Source organism: Jaculus jaculus, chromosome 1, assembly GCF_020740685.1.
Source record: "Jaculus jaculus isolate mJacJac1 chromosome 1, mJacJac1.mat.Y.cur, whole genome shotgun sequence".
Lineage (NCBI taxonomy): Eukaryota > Metazoa > Chordata > Mammalia > Rodentia > Dipodidae > Jaculus > Jaculus jaculus.
The window spans coordinates 70,093,041-70,105,251 of record NC_059102.1 but is presented as its reverse complement, the minus strand read 5'-3'; the positions used below and the strand labels follow the sequence as shown (position 1 = coordinate 70,105,251).

Genomic DNA, 12,211 nt, shown 5'->3' with positions numbered 1-12,211 from the left:
CATTCAGCAATGAGGGAAATGTTCTGCAGTTTTGAGAGGTTTGGTACAACAGCCATTAGCCACACATGGGTACTGAGCTACTGAAATATAGTTAAGGTTACTGGCAAAGAGGATTTCTAATTTTATTCACCTTTAACAGAATTAAATTTAAATACCCAAGAGTGGCTAGTATAACTTCACTGAACAATGCAGGTCCAAGTGGAGCAGGTTTTGAGCAAGGTAGCAGTTTACATCCAGAAAGTATCCCAACAAAGGACAGGTTTCCAGCAAATAGGTGATAACCACTTTGATAACTTTTATAATTGGCTTATCTCAAGTGAAAATTACAACTTAAAACCCACACTACTTAACAATATATCTTGAATATAGTGATTTTTAATGTAAGGAGTGGCATAAAGAAAGTAGCTAGTAAACAAAGAATTAGAAAAATAAGCATACCAGAAGTTATTTATGTTTAATGCTTAAAAGTCTGAATGCACAAACAATCTACCATCATAGAAGTACTGGTGGTCCACACAATGCATTAGAACTATGTACAACACACACTTTAGTATCAAAATCTTTCTACACTGTAGTCTTACGAAACTGTTAATGACATCAAACACTAAGCACTTAAGACACCATTTTTTTCTGCTACCACACAAGGAACGTCAATGGACAGTCCATTTCAACTTGCAGCATCCATTCATTTCTAGTATGAAATTCAGATTTTCTACGTGTACAGTAAATTTATCTACATGGGTCTCTTGATTTTGATTCATAGCAGCAAAGGCACTGTACATCAGCAGATCCACAGACTTAAAAGGTTTTTCTTAAAGCATTCGAACAAAAATAATAATAAAAAAGGAGTCACATATTATAGTTTAACAGCAACAACAACATAAAAGGTAACACGATGTTTCTGGCACAATGGCACAGCCTGTGTCCATTTCAGGGACATCCAACTAAGACATGGAAAGAACTGGAGGTAAAGAAAGCACGTGCTCATCCCAGAAGAGTCTGTTCTTTGTGTCTTATCAAGCAGGGCTCTGCAAAGCCTCCTCTGCTGACCTTGCTTTCTGAGACTTGCCTTGCACAGTGGTAGATGTCATTCCCGACTCTGTGCAGCTCTAAAAGAGCATGTCACAGAATGGCCCACCAATCCTTGTAACAACCCAAATGCCCAAGGACATACATCTCCCTTTGCAAAGAAATGTGGCAAAAAAAATCCGGAAGGGATTAAGTTCGCTCTTTGAGGCCCAATTTAATTTGTTCATCTGTCTATAATACAATAAAAAGGGAATTAAAAATATATTACAGACACTTGTTGACAAGTCAAATAAAAAGAAATATGTCCAATTACTTTTATCGAATATAGTTATAGATATATCCGTTAAAGTGGCCCAAATAGACTCAAATGAATAGTACTTGGCCTGTCATGTTCTACTTGCTCAGCCAAATTTCCAAAGTCTATAAAAAAATAGAAAACAAAAGAAACACTTATAACAACACAGCAACATATTGCTTCCATGTGTAATTATACATTTCACATCTCTATACAGTCAACTCTACATTTAGTGACATTTTGAATCAATTATTTTAAACCTTCCTTTCCCCTTCTTTACCAAAAAGGGGGTGAGAAAGGTATCATACAACGCGCCGTCAATATCAATGCAGGAGCAGACAGCTTTATTTAGTCAGTCATTGTTAGAAAGCCCTCTTTAAACAAAATAAATATATTACAGATATAATACATAATTAACGGTTCAATTCACTGTTAAATATGCTTATTCCATGTTCTTCCAAGTAGACAGCTGAAGATTTGGTATCACAGGTTCTTAATGAGTATTCACAATTCAATAGCAAGGAGGCAGTGGGCTTAAGGAAGGGGTTAAACTCCACAACTGCAATGAGTATATGAAATCCTTGGTTTGAAACGCATGAGAGGGGATGAACTAAAAAGGATGATGGGGCAAAGTGCTACAAGAGGGAGTCCAGTTTGCATGAAGATTTGTCCTTAATAAATAACTTCATAAACTGTGGCTTTCTTATCCCCAGAGCCAGTGACAATGTATTTGTCATCCACAGAGATGTCACAGCTAAGCACCGATGAAGATTCTTTGGACTAGGAAGAAAAATACCAAAATGTTAATCATGAACAATGAGAAGCTGGACTTGAAGCAGACACAATGGCAGCAGCTTTCGAGCAACACCCAAGGGGAGGGAGAGGCAGTCATTTCTAGAAGCCCTGGGCAGGCACTCAAAACATTTCTAGAAGTAACCAAACTGGAGTCCATCTACTTGAGTGACCCTCCCAGTTTAGAGGCTCTTGCCCTGAGGACATTAATGAGGCAGGCAAGTTGTATAAGCACCTATGCTGATGAATAAGTCAAACCCTGTTCTCCAGAAAGTGAACAGCAGGGTACCGTTGTTATGAGAAGGTCTCCACTTGTGCCGCCAGGTGGCCTGGATCTAGGTGGTGCTGCATGATGCAGACATAAGCCACTTCCCCTTAACCTATCTGAGCCTCAGTTTCCTTCAGAGGCAAAGGAGTATAGACAGTGGACCTGTCCTTCCACCTCTGAGGAGTCACATTGTTCAAATGAAGTTGAAAGAGATGGAAAATGCAATAATATTCCAAGAAAAAGCCTAAAGTTCCTAGAGCAAAACCACAATACAAACATGTAAGAGTAGTACAGTAACTGGAGAGAAATACACCAAGCCTAGGTGAGTGGCATATAGTGCTCAAGTATGCTTCAGAGGAGGCAAGGTTACCTTTTTAACCAATCACACTGTACTAACAGAAGGAAGGTGAGGGAGGAAGGGGAGAGTAAGACAAGGAAGAACATAAACACAGGATTTAAGCTGACTCCAAACACTTGGAACAATAAGCTTAAGTCACATTGGCTAACCCACCGCATGCTTCTCAAACTTCTTTTAATTGCAATTAGTAATAATTTAAATTCACAACCTAGTATACACAAAAGAGATACTTGTGTCCAGTATAAAAGGTACACTAATATTTTTTTCATTTTCTTAAGGAAGCTTTGGTTGGGAACGAAAGGGCGTGAAAACCCTTGCATTAACATATAACCTTCAGGAGCTGGAGAGATGGCTTAGCGATTAAGGTGCTTGCCTGCAAAGCCAAAGAATCCAAGTTCAATTAGCCAGGAACCACGTCATCCAGATGCACAAGGTATAAACACATCTGGAGTTTGTTTTCAAAGGCAGTAGGCCCTGGCATGCTCACATTCTCTCTCTTTCAAATAATTAAAAAAAATAAAAATTAAAAAATGTATACCTTCATGACAAGATCAGCTGTTTTTGTCCTACTATTCTGCATGACACTATTTTGGACTCAACTAAATTAATGTACTCTATGATGACTTCATATCATTTGGTCAAAGAAACTGCAAGTCTGTTATATTGTTCCTAAAAAAAGAAACACTAGATAGTAACATCCAGAGTACAGAAGGTTAAGAGGAAATTTGCTGACTTGTCCATAAAACTCTCACAAACCCCTAAGACAGGAGAGAGATTGTATTTGTGTGTGTGTGTGTTAGTACTCTATCTACAAATTGGTCCTTTTACAAATAATTTCATAATTGTATTATGAAATTGCTGAGCTATTCAGAAGAACCAAAGTTTGTAAATCAATCTAGACTTAGGGATTTTTCTGGAACAATCTGGCAAAAAGTCTTTAAAGATCTGGTAATACTCATGAAGGTACTTGGGTACAATGGTCAAGTTAAAAAAAACAAAACTTAAAAAGGCACATGTATACAATAAAAAAAGACACAAAAGGCCTAAAATATCCACTTTAACATATAAAATGAGATTCAGGCATGATGAGGTGGTACCCTGGGGTTGTAGGCTCTGAAAGCCATGAAGAGGACTCTAGTTCCGGCTCACGGCTGTGCTGGCAAATTGAGTCCCTCGCGTGCCTGAGGGTCTACTTGGCTGGAATGACACTAGTTGTCCCTGTGGTAATCTTAGCACTTGGGTAAACACCACTAGTCATCTGAGAGGACACATGGAAACAGTGTGACTAAACCATTACAGGGAGCACACAACCCTTCTGAGGAAGCAAGCTTGGTGTTACCTGGAATATGCTGGCCCCATAAGGTGTCCTCCATGCATTCAGAAGGTTGTCCTTTCCAGTGCTGACAAACCATTTGCCTATAAGAGAGTTTTAAAAGGTGTAGTATTTCTGCTACTAAATAATGCCAAGATTTGCTTTAGAGACCACCAAATTAATCACAGAAATTCATTCCACTAATAATAAGAGTGTCTTATCACTCAAAACTAAGCCCTGCCCCATTCATAGATTTTATGAGTCATTTATTTATTCTCATAATAAGAATAAAGTGGATTAAGGCAGCAAATTACAAAGTGCTAGGGAGGCAGACATGGATAACGAAGCTATATGTTTCTGAAGCGGGACACATAATAAGATATAGGACCCAACTTACAATGAGTCAGTAGAAAGACAGGAGGAGAAATTCTGGTTGACAGAAAATGAACAAAAGAGACTTGCTTACCACAGTGGGCAAATTTGAGTGACAGCACACAGCTCTCATGAAGATGCAACTGGTATTTGTCTGGCTTGGTGACATGCAACACTTCCACATTACTGTTCTCCATCCCCACTGCAAGCCATTCTCCAGTTGGGCAGTAGCCCAAAGAAAAGATCTAGAATTAAAACCGGAAATGGTGGGCTACGGAGATTGTTCAGTGGTGAAAGGTGCTTGCTTACAAAGCCTGTCAGCCTAGTTTAATCCTTCAGTACTCATGTAATGCCAGATGCACACAACGGTGCATATATCTGGAGTTCATTTGTTGCAGCGAGAGGCCCTGGTACACCCATATCCCCCCACCAACTTTCATTACCCCTCCCCTTCATCTCTCTCCTTTCTGCTCACAAATAAATAAATCTAAGCTGTGCAGGAAGAGAACAAATTCATCAGATGATCCCCAAGTGAGCCACACTCAACTGTGCCTCTTCTTTCCATAGGTAATGCTTCATAAACTTCATCTACAGTGTCACGGGCACAGTCCATACCTGTGAGGTGAAGTCATGCTGCTGCAGCTGCCGCCCTTCACGCAGGTCCCAGGACCTGACTGTGTTGTCCAAACCGCCTGTCCACAGCTTGGTGCCATCATTAGAAATGTCGATACAGCTGGCGCCATCTGTGTGGCCTTGGAATTGCCTGAAATGTCAAATATAAGAAATGTCCTTGAAAGTTAGCATTTGCTTCAGCTCACTTTGGAACTCTTTGGTGATCAATTTGAGTGTGTGTTATCTATAGATTTCACTGTGGTTTATGTTTTCTAATTGTTCAAAATGATAACAAAACATATCATGCAGGAGGAAAGGCCACTCAATGAAAGGCTACTGAGTAGTCACTGAGTTAATGTATATGGGACATAAAGGGGTAGTTCAAAGCAGCTCCTCACCTGAACCTTAGCCTAGTGACAAGAGTGACATTTGCTTTTTGAACTGTGTTCAGAGTTCAGTCCTTCAAAGTAAGAGACAGACAGGAAAAGGCTCTTCTCCTGGCACTCACCAGACTCAAAGCTATTATTCACAACCTTCTCCTAGCCATTCCTCTTGCTCTCATTTGCAAATATACATTTATATTATGTATACCTGTCCTTAAATAGGAGGGCATACATGATCTAGACCATTCCAGCATAAGTAGCATACAACAGCTCTCGGGCCTTTTACAAGTGCTGAAAAATAATGTGGTAAACAGTGACTGTGGGCCAGGGACCACACCCAAGGCAACAACACAGAGAGTCTTCTTAGCATGCAGTGTTGGGAGCTAGGGCTTGTCAGCAAGCAAAAAGTAGACTCCTACTAATGAACCCATGAGGTCACAGGAATCTTATGCACACTATCTATGTCAAACTGATTTCCATTTAAAAAAAATCTGAGTTGGTAATGCTTAGTACTGTCAAGAAGGAAAAAAAAGGGCTGGAGAGATGGCTTAGTGGTTAAGCGCTTGCCTGTGAAGCTTAAGGACCACGGTTCGAGGCTCGGTTCCCCAGGACCCATGTTAGCCAGATGCACAAGGGGGCGCAGGCATCTGGACTTTGTTTGCAGTGGCTGGAAGCCCTGGAGCGCCCATTCTCTCTCCCTCTTTCTCTCTCTGCCTCTTTCTCTCTCTCTGTCACACTCAAATAAATAAATGAAAATGAACAAAAAAAATTAAACAAAAAGAAGGAAAAAAAACTTTAAGTATAATATAGAAAATGATATTTCACATTTCTACGTTGTTGCCACCTTACAATGGAGTTGATCTTAATAATTTTTAGAAAGTAAACACATTCCACCCCAGCTCCCTTCCCATTCCCCCCCCTTCCCCTACACACACACACACAAACACACACACACACACACACACACACACAGAGCACAGTGTGGTAAAATTAGCTCTTCCTCATGACCTAGAAATAGATTGTGCTGACCTACCTCACCAGGGTCTGGTTGTGCAGGTCCCACACGGCGATGTTGCCATCACTGCAGCATGAGAAGCAGACCTTGGAGTCAGGACTAATGGCCAGGGCGTAGCAGGCGGGGGCTGAGGAAGTCAGCTCCGCCTTGATGCGAGGAGTTGGAGCAGCCAGGTCCCAGATGGACAGAGTACTGGCTTCGCCTCCAACAATTAGGGTGCGACCATCAGGGAGCAATCTGCAGGAACGGATGTAGTTATCCCTGTTCTATGGAGACAAAAATCATGATATTACTCATGAGGAAAGGAAAGCAGCATTAACACGAGAGCAGAAATCCATAAAAGTATTGTGTTTCCTTCTGGTTTAATGAGCCATTTATACTTATGACAATGATAAAGTAGATTAATGCTAGAAAATTACATGAAATTAAGGAAGTACTTAAACGTGATCTACAAAATTTAGTACTGAAATATTTAATCTTAATTAGCATCAAAATGCAAAGATCTAGACACACTCCCACCACCAAATTAACCAACTGCGGGTATCATTTGAGCACACAGATCCACGTGAACACCAACTGTAGGAGCTCTCCAAGCCCCAGACTAGCTAACCCTGGGGCTCTAGTATGTTCTGCTGAGGATAAAGGGCCCTGCTTCGGCAGCTACAGGGGTAGAGAATCTGAGCAAACTGCTCCTTTTTGTGTGGCCCTGTTGTGCATGAATAAAGGGCGTTGTAGATTCAACAAAGCATCATAAACTGGAGGAATGACTGTTAATGGCTGTTAAGTGACAGGAAAAAATAAATTCTCTTAGTCTAGGTTATGAGAATCATATGCACTATTTAATTATGCCAAATTAAATGAGGGAAAAAAATTCTGCTGGTGTTAAGGAAACTAAGCTACAATTTTTTGTACAAACCAAAATGAAATGGTAATATGCCATCTAAAGGAGTTTCTATAGCCATTGCCAAATTAATATATGAGCAGGTTCTCAGTTACACTCTCACAGAAACCAATCATTCTATAGCTCAGGCTGACCTGGAGCCCACTCTGTAGTCTAAGCTGGACTCAAATTCATGGACATCTTTCTGCCTCAGCCTCTTGAGTGCTGAGATTATAAGCATGAACCAGCCTCATACATGACTGAACCCCTCCATTGTATAGGAAGACAAGTTGTTTACCTTTGACCCTAGCAACGGGATGAATACCAAATGCGTGTGTGAGTGCCACCCATGAAGAGTTGGGTCACTATGCTGGAGGAAATGACCCTAGCCTAGCTACCATTTTGGAACTGACACTTTCTTCCCATTACTGTTTCCTGCATGACAGAAGGTTCGAGTCTCAGTCACCCTGCTCACTCACCAGACAGTCCAGCTGAGAGACGGGGCTCTTGTTGCCAGGGTGGCTGATGTCCCAGACCTTGACGCAGCCCTTGCCTCCTGTGTACACGTGCCTCGTGGGGTTGCTGATGGTCACTGCACACACCACCTCCCCGTGGTTGAGGGTGTTGATCTGCCGGGCATGTCGGGGGATCCCAGGTCCAATGAGGGCATCCGGGGGAAAGGGGACAGGTTGCATCTGGCCGTCTGCACTGACGTGGAAAGAGTATGCTCTAAGATAGCAGAGGGAATGAATAATGATGAGAGCAACGTAGAAACTTTTTTTGTTTCTTTTTGGTTTTAAACATGGCATCATGTAGCCCAGCCTGGCCAAAAACTTGCTAAGTAGCTGAGAATGACTTTGGATTTAGGATCCTCCTGTCTCTACCTCTCCAGTGCTGGGATTACAGGCACATACCACTGAACTTGGCTTATATGGCCCTGGGCTTGAACTCAGAGCTTTGTGCCTGCTAGGCAAGCACTCTCCCAACCTCAGCCCTATGAAGTTTTATTAACCCACCCAATGTAACAAGAAGATGAATAAAATTCTTTCAATGCCATTGTTATGTACAAACAAGTTTAAAGGACTGGGAATAGCTGGATATCACAAGCTTCGAAGTCACAGAGCTACTGGCATAATTATCAGGCTGGCTGCTTAATAATTTCTATGTGGTACCAGTAGTTACCAGTGGCCTCTAAACATAGTTCTAACTTCTAAAAGGGAGAGACTATATGTGCATCACACAAAAGGACTACGTAAGACAACTGTAAGTCAAGAGAGCTTAGGAAAATTCTAGAACTTAGAACTCAGTGACTCAGACCACAAAAAATGGTGAAGCTAGCAAGAAAATGTAACTTTACTGTGTAAATATGGGGAGATCATCAATTTGGTTTTCCTAAACTTGAGGTATGGTGAAATCTCACACCTTCTCTTTCAGAGACACTATAAATTGGTATTGCCTTCTTTCTACCCTGGGGGTGGGAGGAGGAGGTTCCTGTCAAGTATAGGACCTACTCTTTTGGAGCACTCTATGAACCTGCATTGCAGTCTACTCGGGGGATTCTAAAGCTTGGAATCAGACTTTGACAATAGCTCAATTCATACCAAACTGAAGACTTACTACTAGATAGAAATCATGAAGCTAAAATTACAAAGCTATTGGGAGTTCAGAGCCCCTAGCTGAAAATGTTGAAATGGCAGATATGCCAACTAATATACAAACGAATTGAAAAAACAAAAGCCTTATTTTTCTTTTTGGTTTATTTTTATTTATTTATTTGAGAGCAACAGACAGAGAACGAGGCAGAGAGAGAGAGAGAGAGAGAGAGAGAGAGAGAGAGAGAGAGAGAGAGAGAGGGAGAGAATGGGAGTGCCAGGGCTACCAGCCACTGCAAACGAACTCCAGACATGTGCGCCCCCTTGTGCATCTGGCTAACGTGGGACCTGGGGAACCGAGTCTTGAACCGGGGTCCTTAGGCTTCACAGGCAAGCGCTTAACTGATAAGCCATCTCTCCAGCGCACAAAAGCCTTATTTTTAACACCGTGGCCATACTTGAGAATCATAACTACTAGCAAACCCAAAAGGAATAAGGGCCTGAAGAAATGTCCGGCGTAGCCCTGAGACCCAAATCTGATTATTCAGGGTGGCTCTAGCTCCAGTTCATACACTCAAAAGACCTGTGGTGTGAAAACATCGGGTTCTAAACGGTAGCTGAGTTACAGCATCTTGTTCAATGGACTCATCGACTTTTAGAGCATGGTCTTTAGTGTGCAAGGGAACAAGTGAGGCTCTTGGGACACAGGTCAAGTTTTGGGAGGCTTGAGATGCTTGCGGCAGGTTGGAGGGAGCAGGATCGTGAGGACTGTCATGGGTCACTGGCCACTTTGGGAATTATGTGCCAAGAGAAAGAAGTTGAGTACACAAAAACACAGCAGCTTGGACTAAAGCACAAAGTTAAAGTGGGATGGTTTATGATCCCTTCCTACAACAATCTATAGGCTAGTCACAGTTCCATAAGTTTAGCTCATCACTAAGGAGCAATTATCAACCACCAGAATATTCCCAGCCATATAGTAGAGGGCCCTTACTTCACTGGAGACTGTGGAGAGTGCTGAGGAGAAGGACTAGGAAGCAAGGAAGACAACAGACAGAAAGTATTTCTTAGATTAAGGTAACAGGTCTTAAAGTCACAGTTTGTGTGTGACTTGAGAAGAGTATTTAGGAGAAATGCAGAATTTAGACCCTAGTGACTCAGAAGAGCACAAAAATTGCTGAAGGCAGCAGGAAAGTGTAACTCAACTATACAAATGTGGGGAGATCATGAATTTAGTTTTCCTAAACTTGAAGTCTGATGAAAACTCATATAGCCATGACTCAGTACAGAGGTAGGCTTAGAAAGGTTAATGTGGGTCTGAGGAGATGTTTCAGTGGTGCTTGTTTATAGCATGAGGACCTGAATTCAGATACCTAGCACCCACATAAAAAGCTAAGCATAGTGATATACGCCTATAATTCCTTAGCTGGAGAGGTAAAGATTGCAGAATCTCTGTGTCTTGCTGTCACTAGTCGAGCTGAATTTGTTAGCTCTGGGTTCAATGAAAAACTGTCTCAATAAAACATGGTGGTGAGCAACTGAGGAAGACACCTAGTGCCAACTTCTGGCCTCCTCACACATGCAAACACACACACACACACACACACACACACACACACTAAAATAATTAGTAAGTGACCAAAAGACTCATCCATTTTACATACGTTTCTTGAGTACCCTAAGTGTGCCAAGCATGATGTTAGGATCGCAGCAAGAAGAAAACCCGCACATGCTGGCTGTTACAGCTGGCAGTGGAAAGCATGCTCATCAGTGGATGCTTACCTAAACAACTGCAAGGATTGCAGTGTTACAAACAGGAGAGCTTCTGTGCTACTCTTGGAGTCTCAAAACAGTATAATGAGGAACATGAGAACACAGAGGCCAGAGTAAGACAATATGCTTATTATAAATAAATAAGCAAAACCCCACAGTTGTAACAGAGGTTGACCTAAAAATATTTATGTAGGACTGGGGAAATGGCTCAATGGGTAAAGGGTCTGATATGAAAGCATGAAGAGTCAGTAAATGCTGCTAAACACCTTACAGATGGCAGAGAGTACACATGCAAGGCAGGGATCCCTCTCAAAGGCAGTGGCAAGGCATCAGACTAAGCCCAGAAGGAAGGAAGCAGGCATTCCACGTATCTGGTGGTAGTGGGGGTAGCAAAACAATAGTACCTACCCTAGACTAAAAGGCCAGTGAGTACCATGTGGAGTGTGATGAGAAACCAGGCTGAAGAAAGCAGGGGCATATAACACGACCATGTGCATTGTGAGAATTACAGTGAAGGCACTGGAAGTGACATGGCAGTTGAGATTTTTCAATGAGCATTGGAATGGATGGGAGACGGTAGGATCAGGGAGGATAACTTCTCAGGGAGTTACTGCAGGGGAAAGCTACTGCAAAGGGGTTGGAAGATAGTAGCAATATTGGGAACAGAAGTCACAGTTCATAGAATCTGGTTACCAAGGACAGACAGGGCTGTACTGGATCACATGCTTGCATTCTGGAGTGGCAGGAGTGATGACTAATGCTTTTTGATGAGCTTCTTAATATGGTAGCTGAGGTTGAGTAGGACCAACATTTCCTACAGATTAAGCAAAGGAATGTGGTCCTGTGGCTTATAGGATGTGAGAGAAAAAAGGGCACCCCCTCAGAGGTTGCAGGAAAAAGGGTGACCTTAAGAGAGCCAGATTTCAGTTCAGGCTCATAAAGAAAGGCCAGGCTTCTGAGGGCAAATGACCAAGAAAAGGCTAATTAATTTAGCAATTAAGGTCATGAAGACTAAATCCTAAAGGAAGGAAAAAGAAGGTTATTTCAAGTTCAGATGGTAATATATATGTCCTCAGTGTCAAATTCTATGAAAAGACAACCCTTTCTCCCCACTAAGCTCCCTAAATGGGTTTTAAAGAGCTTTGAGAATTTAAATAGCTAAGAAAGCAATCACACACATTACTTTCAGGTCTTCAATAACATATTCTTCAGTACAATAACACTCTCTGAGTGTCTAATAGGTGACCTTCAGGAGCCCAAAGCATGCAGACATAATAGGGCTATATTTCTGCTATTAGTGTTTATACAGATTTCACACATACATAGTATCAGAAGAGGCAAGTATCAGTTCACACTTGTGGGGAAGGCATGGTGGCTAAAATAGTTCTATCCAGTCATGGTAGCAATGGAAGCCTGTGGTGCCTTTAGTTTCATGTGATTAGTAAAGACTGAAGAGGACATTCTGTCACAAAGCTCAGAAGCATGGCAAGAAAGAAAAACTTGAACTCTACATTGGTTAAACAACTGGTA

At 41.8% G+C, this 12,211-nt stretch overlaps 1 protein-coding gene across 4 annotated transcripts in view; it reads right to left on the bottom strand.

Annotated features, from left to right (window-relative positions):
- Positions 1-435: 435 nt before the first annotated feature.
- Positions 436-12,211, bottom strand: part of Tle4 (TLE family member 4, transcriptional corepressor) — a 146,723-nt gene continuing 134,947 nt past the window's right edge. For all 4 annotated transcript variants that reach the window (XM_045153242.1, XM_045153249.1, XM_045153254.1 and 1 more), the window contains 6 exons: positions 7,796-8,045; positions 6,455-6,702; positions 5,042-5,189; positions 4,521-4,671; positions 4,082-4,158; positions 436-2,104 (listed from right to left, as the gene is read on the bottom strand). In XM_045153242.1, the coding sequence (XP_045009177.1) occupies positions 1,997-2,104; positions 4,082-4,158; positions 4,521-4,671; positions 5,042-5,189; positions 6,455-6,702; positions 7,796-8,045 (982 nt within the window). In that variant the 3' untranslated portion in view covers positions 436-1,996. The remainder of the gene's footprint in view (positions 2,105-4,081; positions 4,159-4,520; positions 4,672-5,041; positions 5,190-6,454; positions 6,703-7,795; positions 8,046-12,211) is intronic.